This window comes from Apiospora hydei, assembly GCF_038363865.1.
Source record: "Apiospora hydei strain CBS 114990 chromosome Unknown utg000010l_segment0_segment0, whole genome shotgun sequence".
NCBI classification, from domain to species: domain Eukaryota; kingdom Fungi; phylum Ascomycota; class Sordariomycetes; order Amphisphaeriales; family Apiosporaceae; genus Apiospora; species Apiospora hydei.
This window is the reverse complement of record NW_027117369.1, coordinates 1826451-1842302: the sequence shown is the minus strand read 5'-3', so window position 1 is coordinate 1842302 and position 15852 is coordinate 1826451. Positions and strand designations below refer to the sequence as shown.

General features: G+C 53.0%; 9 protein-coding genes across 9 annotated transcripts; 5 read left to right on the top strand and 4 right to left on the bottom strand.

Moving 5' to 3' along the window:
* Nucleotides 1–385: 385 nt before the first annotated feature.
* Nucleotides 386–1174, top strand: PG997_014770 (uncharacterized protein; the record flags this gene model as incomplete). Its single annotated transcript, XM_066819084.1, has 1 exon — nt 386–1174. The coding sequence occupies one exon, from the start codon at nt 386–388 to the stop codon at nt 1172–1174; it is 789 nt and encodes a 262-aa protein (XP_066661272.1).
* Nucleotides 1175–2337: 1163 nt separating this feature from the next.
* Nucleotides 2338–3531, bottom strand: PG997_014769 (uncharacterized protein; the record flags this gene model as incomplete). Its single annotated transcript, XM_066819083.1, has 1 exon — nt 2338–3531. The coding sequence occupies one exon, from the start codon at nt 3529–3531 to the stop codon at nt 2338–2340; it is 1194 nt and encodes a 397-aa protein (XP_066661271.1).
* Nucleotides 3532–5273: 1742 nt separating this feature from the next.
* PG997_014768 (ribokinase protein) lies at nt 5274–5615 on the top strand (the record flags this gene model as incomplete). The annotated part of the gene is made up of 1 exon (XM_066819082.1): nt 5274–5615. One exon carries the CDS (start codon nt 5274–5276, stop codon nt 5613–5615), a length of 342 nt encoding a protein of 113 aa, XP_066661270.1.
* Nucleotides 5616–6621: 1006 nt separating this feature from the next.
* Nucleotides 6622–8223, top strand: PG997_014767 (uncharacterized protein; the record flags this gene model as incomplete). The annotated part of the gene is made up of 6 exons (XM_066819081.1): nt 6622–6771; nt 6847–7093; nt 7153–7263; nt 7342–7459; nt 7534–7727; nt 7802–8223. Coding segments are annotated over 6 exons (1242 nt in total), but the record flags the coding sequence as incomplete, so codon positions are not given.
* Nucleotides 8224–8733: 510 nt separating this feature from the next.
* Nucleotides 8734–10476, top strand: PG997_014766 (beta-lactamase/transpeptidase-like protein; the record flags this gene model as incomplete). Its single annotated transcript, XM_066819080.1, has 2 exons — nt 8734–9104; nt 9171–10476. The coding sequence occupies 2 exons, from the start codon at nt 8734–8736 to the stop codon at nt 10474–10476; spliced, it is 1677 nt and encodes a 558-aa protein (XP_066661268.1).
* A 560-nt stretch (nt 10477–11036) lies between these two features.
* On the bottom strand, nt 11037–11660 carry PG997_014765 (aaa family protein; the record flags this gene model as incomplete). The annotated part of the gene is made up of 1 exon (XM_066819079.1): nt 11037–11660. The coding sequence occupies one exon, from the start codon at nt 11658–11660 to the stop codon at nt 11037–11039; it is 624 nt and encodes a 207-aa protein (XP_066661267.1).
* A 29-nt stretch (nt 11661–11689) lies between these two features.
* On the bottom strand, nt 11690–12034 carry PG997_014764 (uncharacterized protein; the record flags this gene model as incomplete). The annotated part of the gene is made up of 1 exon (XM_066819078.1): nt 11690–12034. One exon carries the CDS (start codon nt 12032–12034, stop codon nt 11690–11692), a length of 345 nt encoding a protein of 114 aa, XP_066661266.1.
* Nucleotides 12035–12215: 181 nt separating this feature from the next.
* Nucleotides 12216–13439, bottom strand: PG997_014763 (uncharacterized protein; the record flags this gene model as incomplete). Its single annotated transcript, XM_066819077.1, has 2 exons — nt 12216–12278; nt 12357–13439. The coding sequence occupies 2 exons, from the start codon at nt 13437–13439 to the stop codon at nt 12216–12218; spliced, it is 1146 nt and encodes a 381-aa protein (XP_066661265.1).
* Nucleotides 13440–14257: 818 nt separating this feature from the next.
* PG997_014762 (heterokaryon incompatibility protein-domain-containing protein) lies at nt 14258–15826 on the top strand (the record flags this gene model as incomplete). The annotated part of the gene is made up of 1 exon (XM_066819076.1): nt 14258–15826. One exon carries the CDS (start codon nt 14258–14260, stop codon nt 15824–15826), a length of 1569 nt encoding a protein of 522 aa, XP_066661264.1.
* Nucleotides 15827–15852: the final 26 nt, after the last annotated feature.

Here is a 15852-nt window from a genome sequence, read left to right as displayed (position 1 = left end):
CCATAACCATCATAATGGAAACACCGTTATGAAGACCTTGAATACAAGTGAGCATAGTCAGCAGTGCGATATTCATGAGAGAGTAATGAAGATGGTGGATAGTAACACCGGGGCTGTGGATGGTTGAGGGCCATTTACACATTCTCACAGCCAGGAATTGCAAAACTTTGCAAAACTCTACCTTTTCCCGTCTTCAATCTCACATATACATATTTATTGGCTTCAATTTTCCTTCGCCCTCCTTCCTTCCCAGATGTTACTCTAGTGTAACACAAAAATATAATTCCCTTGTCGCTTAAGTTACAAATACGCCTACCCTATTTCTGATCCTAGCCAGAAGGAAACTGGCAATGGCACCACCGTTTCTCCCCCAGAGTTGTGGGAAATGATATGGAAAACAGCCCTGGAGGTCGAGGCGAGCACTCGGATTGTACCTGTGGACTATGATGCACATGTCATACCGCGGAAACAGCTGGCGAGTCCACTGCTGTCGACCTGCCGCCAGTCGCGATGGCACGCTCTCCGATTCTACCCGATCAAGCTTCCCATCTACAAATTCCCCAAGATCTACCGCGACGCAGACCATTACTCTAGCCTCTGCGGAAAACCTGCGGGGCTGCGTCTAAGGTCGTGCGAGTATGTCGAAATTCAATCGGCTGTCCGTACAGGCCTCCGAGGCATCAAGAGCCAGGGCCAGGCGGTGGGTTTTGTGTATCTCAGTCCACAACACGACACCTTCCTCTGCGGCATCGACTTCACCAAGTACTTCCTGTACAACATTCCCTGGACCTCAGAACATACTACGCCACGCACCAAAGCCTACGTTTCGGCCCTAATGGGGGACGCAGACCGGCATCTGGTCCAGAACATGGTGCTTGCCGAGATCCTGCCTCATTCCCCGATGCCCTGCGCCGCAGCGTACGCGCTGAGCTGCGCCAACATACTCTGGGGGAAATCATGGTTTCCCTCCACCAAAAGCTGGCGGCACTGCTGGCTGCCGCATAGATACGACGCGCGGCGCGAGCGAGAGCGGTCATGGATTTGCCGCCGCTGCGACGCGGAGGATTTCTTCGGGTATATGGGGCCCACCGACGGCATCGAGAAGCTCCAGGTCAGAGAATGGGGTTGGGAGTACAACCGTTGGAATCAGTGCGAAATCATTAGGGGTCGCTAAGTATATACAGAACTACATAGTGAACTGGCCTGGATTTTGGTTACCCGGAGCAAAGAACTACATGTAGATACTTATGGCTGCTGAGCGAGTGAAAGTAAAAATAAATTCCTACAAACTGGAGGTAGCAATAATATTAATGCGAAAGTATTCGCATCCACTCCACGACATATGACTGATTGGCACATTCCATTTACTTCGTTTCCCGTTTCTGTAAGTAATCACGGCTGGCGTATTGCTTGCTCTTCTAGAGGGCTAATCTGGGGAGCTTGACCCGTGAAATGTACGATTGCTGCTATTCATAGTTTGTGTCCCAGCAAGTTCACCTGTCGATCATAGGGCTATGGTCCAGTAATTCCACGGTCATTGTAAGGTGCTTAGCGACTAATGTTTGGCCCAGACGCTCCTGATAGGCGAGCTTGTTGCGGGGGCGGGGTAGTGTTGCGGGGAGTAGGGCTGCTCCTCCGTCCGCTAAGCAGTTTGGTTCCTGAACGCCCAAGAAGGGCCTCCAGCACACTGGTCCTGTGGATTTGGGACGAACATTACCAAGCATTTAGTACTTGGGTACCAATGGCATCTCCCCATGCAATGAGTCTTTGTTCATTTCGCTTCCGATAGGTACCAAGGTGGGAACACGGTTGATGGGCGGTAATTACGGAGTAGTCGTGGATCATATTATCCATCTACTGGGATCGATGGGCGGCCTGGCACAGTGATGAACGAAGCGGACGTGCATCTTGGTTGTCCAATTATCAGACGGTTGACAGGCAGGGCCCCCTGTACTTTGGTGACAGCCAAAACGGCTGCAGCGGCTGAAAGCGCATGCAATGTAAACTCCGAGTCCGAGTCCCTGGCCAATGCTATTATGTTGTTGGCCATCGATTTTGTTCGCATCCCCTTAGGTAATTGCCGGTTGACGTGAGTGAGACGCTTCACCCCGACAAAGCGTCAGACCCCTGGACGCTGTGCACTGCGACTTACAGGGTCGCCCACCTCGCTCTGCGCTTCGACGAACTACCGTGGTCAGACTCGACCTCATCCCCAACGCACGTGGCATCCTTTCAACAGAAGCAGCATCCATAGAAGCGAATTGGTGTATATTCTCATTAAATATTATTAGTAATTGTAATCCCCTCTCCTTTTCGGCAATAATATCACACGTTTGTCTATGACACCACCGTGTACTTCAGCGTAAAGACCGAGCCGGGCCCATTCGCGCTCTGCACATTCAAGTGCCCATCGATGTTGGAGAAAACGTTCATCGCGCCATTGTTGGAGCAATTGAACGACCCGGTCCCGCCGACACTGGCAGACCCTCCCTGGAGCTGGCACCGCGTCCGCTTCCCGCTCTGCGGCTCCGAGAACGCCTGGTCCGAGACCAGGACGTAGCTCGCGATGCCGTCCTCGTCAGAGTAGTACGCGACATGGCCCACGGGGGCGCCCGCGGGGACCAGCGCGCCCGCGGCGTCGAGGTGGAACTTGGTCGCCGCGTTGGCCCCGGTGGCGTAGTCGAGGTACGAGAAGCCCGGGTCGAAGGATGGCATCAGGACCAAGTACTTGCCGTTCGAGTCGCCGCCCGAGACGCGTAGGTAGAAGGTCGGGGTCGCGGCCGGCGCGGCCATGGTCGTCGTTGCGGTCACGGCCAGGGTGGTTGGGACGGCCGTCGTTCGCACGTCGGTCGTGTGGACGGTCGTCGTGACGGTCACGACGATCAGGGACGTGACGGTCTCGAGGGCGGTGGCGGTGGCGGTGGCGCTACCCGTGGCGGTCACGGTTACGATGGCGTTCGAGGCAGCGGCCGTAACGGTGACGGTGCAGACGGGGCCTGAGGGAATGATGGAAGAAGTGGATGTAGCGGCCTCTGAGGAAGAAGAGGTAGATGGAGCGACGGAGGTGTCATCGGAGGCAGAAGCAGAAGATGTGCTCTGCGCCGCCGACGAGGAGGAGGAACTCAAGTGTCTCTTGCAGCTGTCACCTCGTTTCTTCTTGCGTATCGGCTGCTGAGCCACCGTGGTCTTCGTCACCGTCGCGGCCGTAACCGTCGCCGTCACAAAGGACGTCTCAAACGTGGTGATGGTGGCGATATCAGTCGTCTCCAGCGTCGATTGCTTGACGGAGACTAGGGTACTGGTAACGGTCTCGGCGGTGACCGTGACATCTTCCGTGCGGGTCGAGGTCAGCACCGGCGGGCTTACCGTCACCGTGGTGTAGCTCGAGCAGGTCTGCTGAGGAATTAAGGTGACTAGCTGCGTAATGCGTCGATGAATGGAGTTCTTGGCAGCAGGCAAGAAGGGATTCACGCCGGGGATGGCGGACGCAGCACCCCCGGCCACAAGAGCGGCCACCGGGAGGAAACGCATGTTGATGGCTAAAGAACGTGAGTTGGTATACCGGATGATACCCTTGAAATGAGTGTGTTATCAGAACGAGTGAACGCGTTTGCCCAAGGAGAACCGACAGCAAACGACCAGCAATAAAGTGTAACTGAGCGACGAGTTAGTTATATTGCCTGTTGTCCTGAATAGCCACAGAGAGCCCACCGCCGTGCTAGTTCGCGACCGCTTCCTCAAGCTGCCGCTCTGCCGCCGTGGTCGTGGCCGGACTGAACGCTAGTATCTTCGTAATGTGCTTAGTCCCTCCGTTCTCAGCCAGCCATAGTCCCGCTAGCTCCGGTCTATGTCCCGATGCAGTTCGACCGTCGCCATGTTCTAATTTCCTGTGCTTCTTGGTAATATTCAGGCCTCTTCTAGGACTGTTCCTCAGGCCCAAGTATGACGTACCTGGTTCACTTGCACGCCGGGCTGCCGGACCCGAGGCGTATTAAGCATAAAAACGTCCTGTGTTCGACCGCAAGCCAGAACTAGCTAGTGTAGGGTAGTAGTAGTAAGCCAAACGACAGGTGGCATGCCTACGAATCCACTCGGATCTCATTATCGAGTGGTCGCCCAATCCGAGGAATACGGTGCGCCAAGATCGACTCGGGGATGAGCAAGTCGGGTATTTTAAGATGAAATGAGAACCAATGCATCTGGTGGGCCGATTTCCTCGTCCAGCGCCTCAGGCTGTTGACGAGGTGAATGCTAATGGTCATACCCTATGAAGGAAGACAAGTCGCGGCGGCTAGAAGCAGGGGCTGCAGGTCTGCTTTCCGTCCACCCCCTTTTAACAAGGCAGCCGTACGCGATGACCAGGAGCTGCATCGTCAACCGACTTCGCGGCAATATATATATTAGAAAAAAAAGAGAAAGAAAAAAACAGAAGAACAGAAGAACAGAAGAACAGAAGAACAGAAGAACATGTAGGTATACCGTGTTGCATTGTCCACATCAGGTCTTTGACCAGTGCTGGGCCCGCGTTGCTGGTGTTGTCACGATCGGTGCAGCAACAGAATCTCAAAAGCCACTCAAAAGGGGAAAATGCACTACAGGCGCCGCGATGCCCATGTGTGGGGGGTGTGGGTGGATAGCGGTTACGTTAGGTACCTAATGTAAGTACCTAAAAACTTCCCAAAGACAGCAAATCCGCAAGTGCATGTCCCGGAAATAAAACCACGAGGACGGCGGAAAGGGGTCCATCATTTTGCAGTAAACATCCCCTTCCGTTCGAGGGAGCTACAGCTGGTTCGTATCGACGTCCATGGCCTGAAAGTCTCGAAGTTTTGGTGGTGGGGTAGCTCTCGGCCGTCCTAGCGCAGTCTGTCCGTCGGTGCATCAATTGAGTCGACCTCAATTCAGGGCAACTGAGAACATCGAATTACTTGCTCTCAACCCATTTCCTTCTGGCCACACCTCAGCTCAGTGGTGGTGCTCAGCAATGGTGTCTCAAACCATCACAGTCACGGCGAACTTGACGTGGCTCTGATTATGGTCACGTATTGCATCCCCGGCTGCGGAGATCCATACAAGCGAGTTTTGCGAAGCCTTGGGCGGCAAAGGGGTTGAGGGGCCAACTCCGCGTTGCAACGAGAAGCAAGTTGGTGGCAATGAACGTCGAAGTTTGCATCGGCGCCAGAGCAGCATGAAAGAAACTTCGATGTCAAAATGGTTGGCGCTGTCGGCGACGACTACGTAAGGTGATAATGACATCACAGAAATGAGCCGCAATGGTGTTGGTACTGCCGGGTATTATGACAGTGCCCAACGCGCGATCGAGCGTCTGCTACGTCCTGCTCGACCACCCCGCAAGATGCCCTCTCGACGAGCGCTTCAGCCAATACCTGACACATTCGATGGTGAATGAGTCTGAGGCCGCTGTCCCGCATTTGATGTCAATGTCGTCGATGCAGCCGGTGCAGGGTATGTGCGTCCGGATGTGCTTGGATAGGATTGACGGGTCCAAGGACCCGCGCGGCATGGACACTATCAAGATAGCACATGCTTCCGACTACATGCGTCAAAAGGCCCGAGCCACTTGGGACATCAGGAGTTCTGTTCCATGCAAGTAAGGCCGTGTCCATGGTGATTCATGGTGTAGATGCGCAACACGGCATCCCTTGGGTAGACGAGATCGATGATTTTAGCGCACCCACAAAGCAACCGATCGCGGGCGGTCTAGAATGCGAACGGTGCTTGTAAGCATTAGTAACATCGAACTGACTCCAGATAAGTAACTGAGTGAAGTGCATATGAGAAGGATTCAACCGCGCCGTACGTTTGGGAATAGGCGGAACGGTAATTTGCAGACCGTGGTGAGAGCGGGTTTAGTTACAAAGAGGGACAGACAGCCAGGGGCTTGACCGGGCAAAAACGGGGACCCTTGTACCGGGGGCGTATCCGGGGCCAACCATTCATCCAACTGATGCGTAAGCAGCACCCTTGTTACTTCAAGATCAGCTCGAGTCCGGGAAGTGGAGGGCACATCGAAAATACAGTACAGCTCAACCGAGAGAATTGGCCTCTCTGTCTTGTTGGGGATGTGTGTTCTTTCAATCCTACCTTGCATTGGAGACGGGCAGTTTCATCTCCACGTCCACTGGTGACTGGGAGGCACTGATCTCGGTAAAAACTGGCTTGGGTAGCACTGCACCCCCAGTTCCATGCATATGCACATTTGCGGCAAAAACTGCTTACTTGCTGTTGGCTGCAGATGGTATGACTGCCCACTCACACTCTCGCCATGATGCATGCAATGCGATGCACAGCGTAGGGAGGGCATCAATTCTACCGTCCCGCGCCCGCGCAGGTCCTTGCTAATCGAGGGCCGGCCGAGAGGAGGGAGAGGAGGAGAAAAAAGCCGTTGCATTTCAAACCAACCAGGTTGTCATTGTTGTCGGTTCTTATCTTCTCTCAAGTAAATGCTTGGTCGTCTGTCTTCCTGATAAGATGATCGTCCTGTCCTGCATTCAACACAGAACAAACAACACTTAGAGACTTCTTGGCTTCTGCTTCTAATACGTTTAGGCTATCCCCGAGATCTTGGCGCAAACACCGGATGAATTCACATTGGTCGACATGGCCGCAGACGACCAGGGTCCCCGCCTCATGGCGGTGTTATGGGCATTGACTGCCATTGTCTTCGTATTTTTGCTTCTGCGGATATACACCCGCGTCATCTGCGTCGCCTCCTATGGCGTTGACGATCACTTCTTCCTCATAGCGTTCGTGAGTAACATTCTCAATGAGGCTTTTCATCCATCTACCTACACCAAGCTCATACAAGATGCATTTACGTGGTAGCTGCTCATGGTCGCATCCGATGTCGTCATCACCGTAGCCGTGGGAAAAGGGTTCGGAAGGGACGATCTCGACGAAGACACGAAGTACAATACCATCTTCTGGAGAGATGTGGGCCAGTCCAATGCGCTGGTGGCGACTGCGGCAGCGAAAGCCTCGGTGGGTTTCTTCATGATTCGTTTGGTCATCGCCAGGTGGCAGAAGGTCCTCATCTCGATGGCCATGGGCGCGCTGGGCGCCATCTGTATTCGTAAGTGCTTCTTCTGCTGTCTTGCATGATAAGATTTAAGCTGACTTCCTGCCTATAAGTTATGGCAATATTTACTTGGGCGGCATGCACGCCCGTCGAGTTCTCATGGGATGATCGGATTCCAGGGGGAACATGCATCAACACAGTGCCACTAGGAGTGGCCATGGGTCGTAAGTAGAACATTCGCTTGTTTCTTTTCGAGCAAGTTAAAAAGAATAACGCTGATATTCCAAACCCCCGAAACACAGTCGGCACGGTTTTCATCGACCTCATGTTCGCTCTACTACCCTGGAACTTTGTCTGGAAACTGAACATGTCCCGAAAAGACAAGCTGATCATTGCGGGAAGTCTGAGCTTAGGACTCCTGTGAGTTCTCCCGCTGCCTTCTTTCTCTGCAGCTGGCGCGTAGGCTACTCCGACTGACCAAACATCACACAAAGAGCTGCCGTGGCTGGTATTATACGGATTACCTATGTTCGAGGCGTCCGTGAAGTCGTCTATGACATGATCATCTGGTCCCAGGTCGAGATAAGCGTCACCATGATTTGCGTTAGCATACCGGTCTGCCGGCCCCTGTGGAGTCGCACGATAGGCAGCTGGTTCAACAATACGAAAAGGAGAAACAGTGGATATGGTGTGTTTCCAATCCTCGCGTATATGTATTTTCAGCCCAAAGGTGCAAACCACGTTTTGCTAATACGAACCCAGTCCCAGTACATCAAGACGAGCCGCGGCAACGACATGGAGAGCCCGTCGGTCTGCGCACTATCGGCGGCACCCCCATGTTTGGTGCCAGGGTGGTCCAGTCGTCAAAGCCGTCCAAGAAGTCGTCACATCCCAGTGCCAACATGGCCAGTTTCGACACCAAGACAGATCATCACCTCCACCATGACGACGATGATGGCGCGAGCGATCAGGGGATCGTGAAGAAGGATCACACCGCCACGCAAGTCAAGGATGCATCGAATGCCGCAGAGGTAGGGGTTGACGACTCGGTCCGGATCAGCAAGGACTGGGTCCTCGGCAAAATTGGAACCGAGGTGCAAGCACATACTATTGAAAGCGCTCATAGGCCGCCTCCCTTGGCTGGCGAGCATGTTATTATGAGCACGAAGACATTTCACGTCCACAGGTCATGATGGACGTCATAAATGGGTAGCAGCCGTTAGCTTGGTTAGGAGGAGCAGCCTCAAAATAAGGGGGAAAATAAGTTTGGTATATCCCCAAATAGTAATGTAACAAATTGCATAAACTTAACTAGGCGAACCAGAAGCAAATCAGAAACGTTGTGCTTTTTGACACACGATAACTCGTTACTACGCTGACTGCATACCAGGGCAATGGTGTTTCATTATGATTCATCCGCTAGCCTGCAGCTCAGTCCTCAGCAACAATATGTGAGACGTAATCGCAAGTGAGTCATAGGCTGGATCCTGGAACATAGCATCTTACTTATACCACATGTTATATGCCACTCTGCAACAGCAACGTGGGTTATAACCCCTCTGTTTTCCTGGCTACCCTCATAACGAACCGGAGTGATTTCAAGTCAGATCGAAACGTTAGTGTCCCCACCATCCTTTCTCAGCTCTGGTTCAATAACATATCAATTCGATAGACACTAGAGACGTTTAATCAATATGGAGGATTACATCCGCTCAGCCGCCTTCAATGCCCGCATCGAAGCGATGATGCGCTCCCACCACGTCCCAGGGCTCTCGCTCGCGATCGTCCACAAGGGTAAAACGGCTTCGGCCGGTTGGGGGAAGGCGTCCCTGGATCCGCCGAAGCCCTGCACGCCCGATACGCTGTTCGACATCGCGTCGTGCTCCAAGTCGCTGACGGCGGCGTCGGTGGCGCTCTTGATCGACGACAACGAGAAATACCCCAAGGTGCAGTGGGACGCCGTCATGTCCGAGCTGCTGCCCGATGACTTCGTGATGCCGGGGGTCGGGTATACCGAGAATGTTACTGTGGATGACATCTTAAGCCACAGAACTGGTATGCCACGGTATGTGTCTATATACTCCTTTTCATTGGGGTCAAGGTCGATATGCTGAACAAGCAATACACGTAGTCACGATCTCTCGTGCTTGGGCCCCCTTTCGCCACACATAGACGACGCGCGATCCATCACGAGGAACCTCCGGCACCTCCCCGTAGCCACCCCGCTCCGCTCCAAGTTCATGTACAACAACCTGATGTACACGGTGGCAACCCACCTGGTCGAGGTCAAGACGAAGAAGACCTTTAGCGACTTCCTCCAAGAGAACTTCTTCGTACCGCTTGGAATGGATTCCACCAACCTGCAGCCCGCAGAAGCCCGGCGAAAGGGCCTCGGGGACCGGATCGGGGCCGGATACGACTGGGACAAGGCCAAGGTCGCCTACCAAGGCTTTCAGTGGCCGGACGCCCCCGAAGCGCAGGGGGCAGGGCTAGTCGTCTCGAGCGCCAACGACATGATCAAGTGGGTTAAAGCCCTCTTGCACTGCGAGGGCCCGATCAACGGCCGCGTCTTCCAGGGCCTGGTGCGGTTGCGGACTATTATGGAACCGACGTGGAGGAAGCCGAAGCCGCACACGACGACGACCATGTACGCCGCCGGACTCGTGGTCCACACGTACCGGGGGCAGCGAGTCGTTTCCCACGATGGCTCTGGGTTCGGCTTTTCGGGTCGCTTTTTCTTGCTGCCCGATCTACACTTTGGCACTGTGATCTTGGGAAACGCTGATGGGGCGTTTGATATCCAGTGCACCTTGACCAAGGAACTCATCGATGAAGTTCTCGGGGTGCCCCTGCCGGAACGCCCCTATCTTACACAGTTCACGAAGAAGAAAACCTCCAAATCCGCCAGAATCAAGAAGAGTACTCCTCCACCAGACCAAGCCCAGGACAAGCGACAAGAGAGACTCGGTGGTGATGCCAGCAAGGAATTTGCTGTAAGGCAAGATCCATCTACAAATCCGGACAGAGCCAAAGAGAAGAAGCCGAAGGACCCAAAACAGCCGCCACCAGAACCTCAAACAGCGCCCCTGAGCGCGTACACCGGCACATACTGGCACCCTGGGTACCACACGATGAAGGTAGCTATCCGAGATGAGAAGCTGTTTATCGATGCCCAAGACCGGTCTTTCGGGTTCACCATCACATTGGAGCATTTCACGGAGAACCGCAAGTTCACCGCTCATATGACGTTTTGCTTGACGACCGGCGGGAGTTCTCCCGTCGATGCCGAGTTCGTGTGGGAGAACGGGGAGGTCGTGAGGATGGGGCTGGACCTGGAGGAGGATGTGAAGGGGTTGATCTGGTTTGGGAAAGGGGGCGGGGATGATGGTTCTGGCGAAAGATCTCCGGTGTTGAGTGAGGAAGGAGCAGCACCATGAAAGGTGGAGAGCGATGTAGAGAGGGATACGAGACAGACACGCATACATTAATTTCGCCCCTGCGTTTGACCAACTGTGAAAGTAGTCAGGGAACGCGCGCATTAATATCGAAGTATATTTGGTACATTTCAGTTTGGGGAGCTGCTATGCTTCAAGTCAACAACCGCCCTGTGTGTTATTCATCTAGATGTGAAACGTCGCCTGGGATGCAGTCCTCTCTCAACTGGTAATGCACTATAGTCCATATGGGCAGCCTCTCCGATTGGAGGGACACGCGTGGCCACATGTACCACCCCTTCATATTTCTTAATCGTCCGATGGAGATTGTTGTTGACTTCGCTCTCCGTCAAGTCGAACCAATCTCATGTAACTGAAAGAAAAGGTGACGACTACGAAAAGAAGGTCATATCATCATGGGAAATCAAATATAAAAACCTATGAATAGGCATAACTGATCATTAATGTCCAGAAACCGTTTCTTCTCACCAACCAACTCTCTCAACTCTCACATCTCACTTTCCCAAACAAGTCCTCCGCGTATCCCCGCGTCGTGTACTCTTTTATCTACTCGCTGTTGACTTCTGCCAGTGTGAAGGACGTCGAAGATACGATCGCCATCGATCACCTCCAGCAGCTGGGGTGGGCGTTGGGATCTGCAACATTGTCTCAATGTGCTTCATGCTCAACGACCCATTCTCAACGCCTTGTTTCTGAGTGTCTGCATCGACCGCCATTAGGAGAGTGGCCGATTTGATGATGTTCTTGATGCGACGTCCGTTAATGTCGGCCGCAGCTAGCTTCTCGTAATCGGCCTCGGTGAAATCGACCGGCCGCTTAAGGTTGGATAGCAAGTTCTTCCATATACGTAAGCGGCTGTCCGCGTCGAGGTCGGGGAATTCGAGGTGGATATCGATACGGGACTCGAAAGCGGTATCGAAATCCTGGAGCCGGTTCGTTGTCAAGAATAGCACACCTTCGAAGTATTCGAGGGCGCGCAAGAAGACGGAGACGAGGTGATTGCGGTGCAGGTCCCTGCTGTCACGCTGCTCGAGGAATACGTCGGCCTCGACCAGCAGGAGAACGGCGCCCCAGCCCTTGGATAGCTGCAGGGCCTCCTTCAGGTTCTCTTCGACGCGGGAGGCCTCGGTGCCAAGCTGACCCGCGCTCACTGTGTAGAGCGGCATGTGCAGCTTCTCGGCAGCTGCCTCGGCCGTCAGCGTCTTGCCCACCCCTGGGGGCCGCTGAGCAACATGACCATGCCGCGCCCCTTACCGTCGATGAAGTCGTCAAACCTCTTCTCCCTCTTCTCGGGAGAAGGATTTCGGAGTTGGGCCATGACCAGTCCCTTGACGAGGTCCTTGTACCCGTTAGGGAGCACGAGATATTCGAAAGCATCCTCGTTCCACTCGATCTCCCGTACTTCCTGAACGAGAATAGAGACCCACTGCTTGCTTTTCAATGCATACCCCTTCAGCCATGGCGAGCATATCAAGCATTGGTCATCTGTCAGCGGCTCCGGATCTGCAGCGGCTTTGTTAACCTTGGTACGGGTCGACATGAGGGATTTGTAACCAACTTTCAATGTCCTTGTTGCCTTCCTCCAAAGCGTCCCCATCTCTATTAGTGTCACGAGAAGCATGAGGCATCATCGGGTACTCTCCAAATTCCGCTCCAAATACCAGGCCATGATTCTCATGCTGTGGCATTGGTGTAACTATGCTTTGATGAAGGGGTTGCAGCTATAGCTTATCGCTACCCTCGCGGTAGTAGCTCTTGGCGTCAATCATGACTCGTTCGTCAAGCTATTTATTGTGCGTCAGGTATGGAATTCGACTTGCTGGATCGTGAACAATAAAGAAATAAGAAGTCTTCAAGCATACCAAAGTCTCACTATCGTGGTCGAGTACCATCATAAACTGCAACCGGCGATAGGCTGTACCTCGATAGGCCACGTAGTGCAAACCTGCGAGCTGTTCGAATCGACGTCCCCTTTGGTAACAACGGTCCTTGACGGCATCAATTGTCCCATGGTAGCTCAGGGGGTAAACCGGAAGTTCGGTGATTCTCTCTGGACCTTCAAACCCATAGATTCTCCTAAGCTCCTTGTTGAACCCTAGTCGTCTACCATCCCACTCTATGAACTTATAGTTCAGCCTGTAGAAAGGTTTCTTCTGCCAATCTTCATCATATTTCGCCGTTTCGAGTAACATCAAGCGTTCGGGCCATCCTTGTGTAGCTGGTGCGTAGATGCATTCACCCGGCTTGAACAAGGACCACAATAGGTCGAAGGTGATCAGGCCTTTCTTGACCAGGCTTTTGCTGAGGTTCAACTGCTCTTCGACCTCTGGCTGGAGAATTTCGTGCAATACGTTGAGGTGAGCTACCGTTCTTGGGTCTTCACCGTTGGTAATGCAATCGTTGAGCTTTTCCCATCGATGGAAGAACTCCCGGAAAGGTGCCTCAAATACCAAGTCCTCCACCTCGAGGTTGACGCCCGCGTAGCCGTCGAAAACGTGTTGCTTGAGGGCCTCTCTGATCAGTGAAGAATAGATCACAATGGAGTGGATCTCTAGGGGCTTGTGTGGATTTTTCTTGTGCGCCTTCTTCTTCCGTATGACCACGGCGTGCTGCTGGACCACGTTGGTGGTTTCAACAACTTCTTTGACGTCGTTTGGATACTCTTTAACCCAGTTGGGACAGCACGGGCATCGAAGTGGGCCCTCGTACAGGAACATGGGCTTGGGTTTCATGCCTTTGGGGGCGATGTTGATCTCTGCATCGTCATCTTGGACAACTGGCATCACAGAATCTCCGATGCCGAAGTTCCTCGCGACCTCAGAGAACCATGGTTCCTTGGGAGTTTCCAGCGGTGGGGATGAGTGTTCGGGATCCTCCTTGGATGCGCCGGAAGAACCCGGGACATCCTGGGTTACCGGATCTCCAGCTTCGTCGTTCTTGGGCATGTTCGAACTTTTGCTCGCACCTTCAAAGAATGCTCGAAAAGCTTCAGCTTTGTTCTCTTGAGTAGGAAACATGTTGTTGACTTTGCATATGGCAAGGGAGTCGAATTTCTGGGGAGTATTTTGTTTCTGCTAGTCTGAGTGGGTATAAACACAAGATGGAATAAGAAAACAGACATGTTTCTACCACGGGCTTAAGTCCCTTATTAAATTATTTCCCATCTTCATGAGTGGCCCTGTTCCTGCTCCAGCAGGGTACACCATTTCCGTAATGTTAAGCTGATCCATTGGCGGGTCCTCCAGACTCGGGCTCGGACTCTGTCGACAAGTCCGAGAGTGGTATCCCTAAACTTTTACACTGCAAGTCTGGTAGCCGACAGCCTCATTTTCCCTGAAGATTGAAGCAATCTCCCTTTGAGTGGGTTGCTATGCATATCCAACGTTCCGACCAAAGGTGGGGTGGAGTTTTTCCAGTTATATCGGCGGCTTTTCATAGGCCAAGCCATCTGCCGTGGTTGCGACCATCCTCACCGGCTGCATGCGCCCCAAAACTTGAGTAGCACAGCATTCGATATCGAAGTGTAATGAGTCACTTTGGATGTCGATTGGGCGTCAACATCCCACACAGCACTGAGCAAATTACCCGTTCGCCCGACAAATAGTAGGCGGAACATATACCCCCAAGGAGGCTGTGGTGATCGCTACGGGATGACCAGTATCGTCAATGAACTCGAAAGGACAAACTATAACACTATATGATAAATGGGTCCAACAAAACCTACTTGAAACTTTCATCTCTGTTCCAACACAACCCGCGAAGAATGGACGGCCCTTCAGAAGCGGGAGGCCGAGGCACATCGCCTGGACAACACGAATCCAACTCTGATGAGACTCTACCCTCGCCCAAATTGGATGAAGGGATTAAGCCTGATCCTGATAATGGCACGTCTTTACCCATAAATTCCGAACGGGATCAAGCCGCCGCCGAAGATGACCCAGAGGTCCCAAAGATTCTGCACATGCCCGATAACAAGCGGTTCGTTCTTCTTCCGGACGGGCTTGATAGCGAGCCATTTGAGTCTGATGACACTTTGATTTTCCGCGAGTGTACTGAGAGAGAAATAGAGGTGGCAGAGTCCTCACTTTTCATGTCTCTCTCACGCACTGCTATTGACGAGGTCGTCGATCGGTGGCACTCAGCGAGGCCAAACACGGGCATTGAGCTCATCTGGTCCGAAAAGCTTGCAGAGCTCAAAGCCGCCCTCCCACAAATGCTTTACGAAGGATTGCTCCAATTTATGAGGAACCCAAGACGTGACGAAGAGACACTCGCAGCCCGGTCGTGGCGCGATGACCCGTCAGCTCATCCTTACGAGCCATTGCGAACCTCACCAGACAAGAACACAATCCGGTTGATGATCCTGCTACCCTCACTCGACAAAACTGCACCCATAAAGTCTCAGTTGGTACAAGACACCCTTGAACCTGGAGGTCAATATGAGGCCCTTTCCTACGTGTGGGGCGCAGTGCCCGGTTCTGCCAGGATTTACGTGGACAACAGACCCTTTATGGCGACCAAAAACCTCATTGCTGCTCTGCGTGCCCTACGGCTTAGAGATAAACCTCGGGTTCTCTGGGTGGACGCCGTATGCATCAATCAAAAGGACAATGCAGAGAAAGCGACACAGGTGCAGCTGATGGGTCAGTTGTACAGCAAGGCAAGTAACGTGCTTGTCTGGCTTGGAACTGAGAATGATACCTCGGCGAAGTCATTTGAGTTATTGGGCTTGGTGTCGACATGGTACAAGTTGTGGCATACAGATCACCCGAGAGAAATGACCCCGGAATCGATATGGACAGCTTTCAACATGTTTTGGGAAGCGGCGCACAACAATACCTATCAAGGGGGTTTCAATGTCCCTGTCGATTGGGCCTCGGAAGGAATACCAAACCGAAGCGGTTTTTATGACACGCTAGAAAGATTCTTCGGTCTAGACCTCTTGAACTCTCACATCCAGTGTATTGAGACGCTCTGGCACAACCCCTATTGGCGACGAGTATGGACCCTTCAAGAAGTCGTCTTGGCCCGGTCAGCAACTGTGTTCCAAGGCAGTCTATCGATGAATTGGGAAGAGTTTACCGCTTGTATGGAGGTCATCGTTTTTTACAGTCACACCATGCGTGATAGCCACCCTGCTGCTGTCACCAGTGACCTTGGAAACTTCACGACTACTAGGGTTGGGTCCAGCAGGACTAGGAGGGCAGTGCAAATGCGGCCTCTGCGAGTTATGCGTGCTCTGAGGCACGGAACCCTTGCCGGAAAATCGTTGAAACTGTCTGCTCTACTCCATAGCACCAGCGACCGCGATGCAACAGACCCCCCGGGATAGAATATTCGCCTTATTGGCAATGGCGG